The 6,102-nt window shown below is 51.3% G+C and overlaps 1 protein-coding gene across 1 annotated transcript in view; it reads left to right on the forward strand.

The window, feature by feature from the left end:
- MEI1 (meiotic double-stranded break formation protein 1) overlaps positions 1-5,020 on the forward strand; it is a 97,904-nt gene extending 92,884 nt beyond the window's left edge. The window contains exons 28-31 of the mRNA XM_024239875.3: positions 12-118; positions 1,050-1,181; positions 1,374-1,486; positions 4,787-5,020. Coding sequence (XP_024095643.3) covers positions 12-118; positions 1,050-1,181; positions 1,374-1,486; positions 4,787-4,832 — 398 coding nt within the window. The 3' untranslated portion in view covers positions 4,833-5,020. The remainder of the gene's footprint in view (positions 1-11; positions 119-1,049; positions 1,182-1,373; positions 1,487-4,786) is intronic.
- Positions 5,021-6,102: the final 1,082 nt, after the last annotated feature.

Genomic DNA, 6,102 nt, shown 5'->3' on the forward strand with positions numbered 1-6,102 from the left:
GTTTCTTGAAGCTCTCCACGTGGCCTCCCAGCCTTGGAATCGGTTTTTGCTGTTTACCCTCTTGGATGCTGGAGATAATTCCTTCCTCAGACCTGAGATTTTGAGGCTCATGACCCTGGTAAGTGCAGAAAGGATATCTTGTGGTCTGAGGAGTGTCATGAGCTGGGTGGTGCTGAAGAGGCCAGGGTCTCCTTACTTTAGGTAACCCTAATCCTCAAAGAAGATGGAAGGGCTCGGCAGGCCTTCGCCCTACAAGAGACTTGCTGAAAGAATTCCTCTGAATGCCCGTATCTCCTCACTCCAGGGGACCCTGACACCCTTTCCCCTATTTCTCTCATGACATGTTGACCAGGGCCTGTCTACCACATGCCAGGTCTGCTAGATAACTAAGTATCAATGAACCAGATACTCTGCCTTTAGGGTCTCTCAGTCTAAAGAGGACGACAGACAAGTAAACTAGTAATGTAAATAGGAGGCTACAAGTGGTAGAGTAGAGGAGATGCTAACTGTGGGGCACACAGTAAGTGCCCCTTGAATAAATAACAAAGCAGCAGGCCTAAGAATGACAGCGAAGTGGATCAACAAGTAGTACATCAGTGGTTGGTGTAGGAACAAAGAGGAAAGAGTAATTGCTTCTCAGCAGTGAAGGTAACATTTTAGCTGTAGCTTGAGAGATTAACAGGCAGAGAGGAGGAAAGGTATTCCAGGTAGTGAAGTACGAACAACAGGTACAAGAGCACATGGTGGTATGTCAGGGGAGCCACACATAGTTCATTTTGGCCATGAGTGTTCAGTGCAAGGTTGGGGAGGAGGGAGCCAAGGCCAAAGGGGTCAGGAGGGCCAGCTCTCTCAGGATCTCACAGGTTGCCTTACTTACCCCACTTCCCCATGACACAGTCCCACCTCTGCCCACTAACTCTGAGCTCCTTGAAGGCAGGCAGGTTCTGTGGGCTTCAGGACAGTGTCCCCTAAAGTTGGGACACAGCACTTGTCTATGATGAAGGAGATGCCAAATCACTGGGTGTTTGGGGCTTCTCTTCCTGGGCCAGTTTATGCGGTACCGGAGTAGCAGTGTCCTCTCTCATGAAGAGGTGGGTGATGTTCTGCAAGGTGTGGCTTTGGCTGACCTGTCTACCCTCTCGAACACCACACTCCAGGCCCTGCATGGCTTCTTCCAACAGGTGGGTGGGAAGGGGAGGCCATGTAGCCACTGTAAAGCTAGACCCTCAAGACCATCTTCTCTTGGAGGGTGGGAGCTCTGGCCACAGTAGCCAAGGAATGGGAGGAGGGAAGTACAGAGGATGGAGGCAGTTAGGGCCTGTGTGGAGTGGGCACTGAGGAGGCCTGTCTTCCCTGCCCTCTTCTGCCTGCAGCTCCAGAGCATGGGACACCTGGCTGACCACAGCATGGCCCAGACCCTGCAGGCCTCCTTGGAGGGCCTTCCCCCTAGCACCTCCTCAGGCCAGCCACCCCTGCAGGACATGCTGTATCCTTTGTTGCATCTATGATGAAGGAGATGCCAAATCACTGGGTGTTTGGGGCTTCTCTTCCTGGGCCAGTTCATGCGGTACCGGAGTAGCAGTGTCCTCTCTTATGAAGAGGTGGGTGATGTTCTGCAAGGTGTGGCTTTGGCTGACCTGTTTTGGCCTGGGCAAGCTCTCCCAGGCCATAAGAAGCTGTGGCATCATGCTTCAGGACCTAGGTGCACTACAGTCTTGTCTTCTAAAGTAAGCAGGGGTCAATTAACAGTGTTGACAACAACAATGCCGTGTCCTGTTATTAAGTTCCTACAGAAATCAGGCACATTACATGCATTTTACATATATATATATATATATATATATATTTATTTATTTATTTATTTATTTTTGAGATGGAGTCTTCCTCTGTCGCCCAGGCTGGAGTGCAGTGGCACGATCTTGGCTCACTGCAACCTCCGCCTCCCGGGTTCAAGCGATTCTCCTGCCTCAGCCTCCCGAGTAGCTGGGACTACAGGTGCCTGCCACCACGCCCAGGTTTTTTTTGTTTTGTTTTTGTATTTTTAGTAGAGACGGTTTCACCATATTGGACAGACTGGTCTCGAACTCCTGACCTTGCGATCTGCCCGCCTCGGCCTCCCAAAGTGCTGGGATTACAGGCATGAGCCACCATGCCTGGCTACATGCATTATATTTAATCCTCACATCAGCTAGGAGTGTTAAGGTACTTGTAGTACAGGCTGAGCATCCCTAATACAAAAATTAGAAATCCAAAGTGCTCCAAAATCTGAAACTTTTTGAGTGCTGATGTGATGCTACAGGTGGAAAATTCCATACTTGACTTCACGTGATGAGTTGCAGTCAAAATGTAGCCAAAACTTTGTTTCATGAATAGGCCAAGTGTGGTGGCTCACGCCTGAGGCCAGGAGTTTGAGACCAGCCTGGCCGACATGGTGAAACCTCATCTCTATGAAAAATACCAAAATTAGCTGGGTGTGGCATGTGCCTGTAGTCCCAGCTACTCGGGAGGCTGAGGCACAAGAATCGCTTGAATCCGGGATGCGGAGGGCAGTGAGCCAAGATCACACCACTGTACTCCACCCTGGGCGACAAAACATGACTCTGTCCCAGAAAAAAAACAAAAAATTTTGTTTCATGAATAAAATTATTATATTTTTTACGTTCTTTTTATTTATTTATTTTTTAAGACAGTGTCTTGCTTTGTCACCCAGGCTGGAGTGCAGTGGTGTGAACATAGCTCACTGTAGTCTTCACCTCCTGGGCCCAAGGGATCCTCCCGCCTCAGCCTTCTGAGCAGCTGAGACTACAGGTGCACACCAGCATGACTGGCTAATTTTTGTAGATACAGGGTTTCACCATGTTGCCCAGGCTTGTCTCAAACTCCTGAGCTCAGGTGATCTGCCTGCCTTGGCCTCCCAAGTGCTGGGATTACAGGCATGAGCCACTGTGCCTGGCCCATGAACAAAATTATTTAAAACACTGCATAAAGTTACCTTCAGGTGGCCGGACACGTGGCTCATGTCTGTAATCCTAGCACTTTGGGAGGCCAAGGTGGGTGGATCATCTGAGGTCAGGAGTTCGAGACCAGCCTGGCCAACATGGTGAAACCCCGTCTCTACTAAAATTACAAAAATTAGTTGGCCGTGGTGGCGCATGCCTGTGGTCCCAGCTACTCAGGAGGTTGAGACAGGAGAACTGCTTGAACTTGGGAGGTGGAGGTTGCAGTCAGTTAAGATTGCGCCACTGCACTCCAGCCAGGGCGACAAGAGCAAGACTCCATCTCAAAAAAATTAAAAATTACCTTCTGGCTATGTGTACAAAGTGTATATAAAACAAATGAATTTTGTGTTTAGGCTTGGGTCTCATCCCCAACATATCTCATTATTATAGGCAAATATCACAAAATTTGAAAAAAAATCTGAAATACAAAACACTTCTGGTCCCAAGAATTTTGGATAAGGGATACTCAACCTGTACCTGCCTCCTAGGGTTGTAGCAAGGACTTAAATGAGTTAATATATGTAAAGCAACAAAAACAGCTCCTGGCTTGGTGTGAATGTTGTATTGGTGTCTGTTATTATTCCTATTCCCTTTCCAAATAACGAAACTGAGGCCAGAGACATTCAGTCATGCCCAGAATCACAGAGCTAGTGATACAATCAGGATTTGACCTCAGATTTGCCTGTCCCCAAAGCTACATCACCGAACTCAGAAAGGAGCTAGTCCTTCCCCCAAGTGCTTTGGAGACAGTTGCCCAAGCACAGTTGGTTCAAGTGATCCTCAGCCCAACACACACACACTGTGTGTGTCTGTGTGACTGCCATGTTCTTAAGAAAGCTTGGATGGCGGGTGCAGTGGCTCACGCCTGTAATCCCAGCACTTTGGGAGGCCAAGGTGGGCAGATCACCTGAGGTCAGGAGTTCAAGACCAGCCTGGCCAACATGGTGAAACCCCATCTCTACTAAAAAAATACAAAAATTAGCTGGGTGTGGTAGCGTGCGCCTGTAATCCCAGCTACCCAGGAGGCTGAGGCAGGAGAATCACTAGAACCTGGGAGGCAGAGGCTGCAGTGAGCCAAGATCGTGCCACTGCACTCCAGCCTGGGTGACAGAGCAAGACTCCGTCTCAAAAAAAAAAAGAAAGCTTGGGGGCCGGGCACAGTGGCTCACACCTGTAATCCCAGCCAAGGTGGGTGGATCACTTGAGGTCAGGAGTTCTGAGACGAGCCTGGCCTACATGGTAAAACCCCATCTCTACTAAAAATACAAAAATTAGCTGGGCATGGTGGTGCACGCCTGTAATCCAAGCTATTTGGGAGGCTGAGGCAGGAGAATCACTTGAACCCGGGAGGTGGAGGTTGCAGTGAGCAGACAGCCGAGATTGTGCCAGTGCACACTCCAGCGCCTGTGTGACAGAGTGAGACTATGTCTCCAAAAAAAAAAAAAAAGCAAGCTTGTGGCTGTGGCAGTGGTCAGAGGCCCTCTGGTGGGTGGCTGCACCCAGAGACACTGCAGTCCAGAGGTGTGTGTGAGGGTAGTTTGCTTCCTCCGCACCCCTCTGGCTGCCTGCCTGGCTCTGCTCGTTGCCCCTTCCATGCAATAGTTCCCTGTTGAATAGCAACTACCTAGCCCAGGTGTTCAGGACCCAATTTCAGAATCCATCCCACTATTCTCAGGAGCACCTCTGTTCTTGCCTGAGCATTCTTGCCTGTTTTGGGCTCTGGAAGTGTGATGCCCCCATGGTTGGCCCCACTTCTCTTCTGTTTTCCTCTCATGTTTTGCTGCCAGCTGCCTGGGAGGGGTGGCTGTATCCCTGTCCCACATCAGAAACTGATCCTCAGGACTTGAAGGCCCAGAAGTGGAGAGAGAATGAGACCTGGAGACAAAGGGCATAATTGTTGGGGAAATGGATGACAGCTGAAGCTATTCATATGGAGCCATATACTCCATTGTTGAAATAGAATAAGGAAATAAAATGATACACTCACACGCCTGCGTGGGCTCTCCAAAAACACTGTACTACCTTGTCTACCGGAAGCTGGTTTCTCAGCCAGTTGGATAAGGGATTGTTTCAGCAAGGAGGCTGATGACCTCAGGGAGGGAGGGAGGGACGGGACAGGATTTGTTCTTGTAACAGCATTCAAGGAGTCAGCTGGGTGCCTCAGCTGTACTCAGAGAACACCAGTCAGGCCATCCTGGGGCTGGCAGGGCAGAGAAAGGCCTAGGGGTTGGGGCTGCTGCGATTCAACAGCTCCGAGAGGCACTTGACCTGCTCCCTCACCTCACGTGGAGGTGGACAGAGGTAAACTTTCCAGGCAAGGAGGGTCAAATTCTCAGCTTTCCTGTCAGAACGAAACTGTCCCACCCTCAGCCCTTGCCTGGCTAAAGTAGGTCCCCTCTGCCCTTTCCCGTACAGCCGTCATCAGAACTGATGTTTATGCACCCTCGTGGGTAGATCCTGGGAATGCATGTCCAGCTCGGTCCCCGGCATGAGGTGTGCGCTCGACAGTGCCTGCGCCTGTTCTGGGGAGCTCAGCCCAGACCGGGCCTCCAGCTCCCTTCCCGCCCGGCAGGGGCCCCGGGCCCGGAGATGGCCACGCCACGCTGCCTTCTCGGGTCTGGCTGTCCTGATCCTGCGCAAAACTGGGGCTGCACTCGGCCTAACGAACGGACGGGGAACACCCCGCCGCACTTGGTTTATTAGTTGGTGGACCGGAGGGGCAAGGAGGGGTTGCCCGAATCCTGCACTGAGTCTCTGAGGTCCTTAAAGAAGAAAAAAAGTGCTAGTCACCGCCCACTAAACTCACGTTGCGATCTAAAGTTTAAAAACTCGGCCACAGAAGACGACACAGCTTCGGGGAGGGCGCGCAGAAGGTCGCCCGGCCGACAGGAGCTAGGACCCCCGTTTGCTGATTCACGCCTTAAATTGGGCACAGACCCCACCCACAGATTTAACTTCCTGCAACACAAGCTAAATCCAGGGCCCCGTACCCGGGGCCCGCAGGAGGGACAGGACGAAGATGGTGCCCACAGCGCGCTGGAGGCACGCCAGAGCCCAGAAGGGCGGGCAGGGGCGGTGGAGCGGGGCCGGAAGTGAGGCTAGC

Source organism: Pongo abelii, chromosome 23 (assembly GCF_028885655.2).
Source record: "Pongo abelii isolate AG06213 chromosome 23, NHGRI_mPonAbe1-v2.0_pri, whole genome shotgun sequence".
NCBI lineage: Eukaryota > Metazoa > Chordata > Mammalia > Primates > Hominidae > Pongo > Pongo abelii.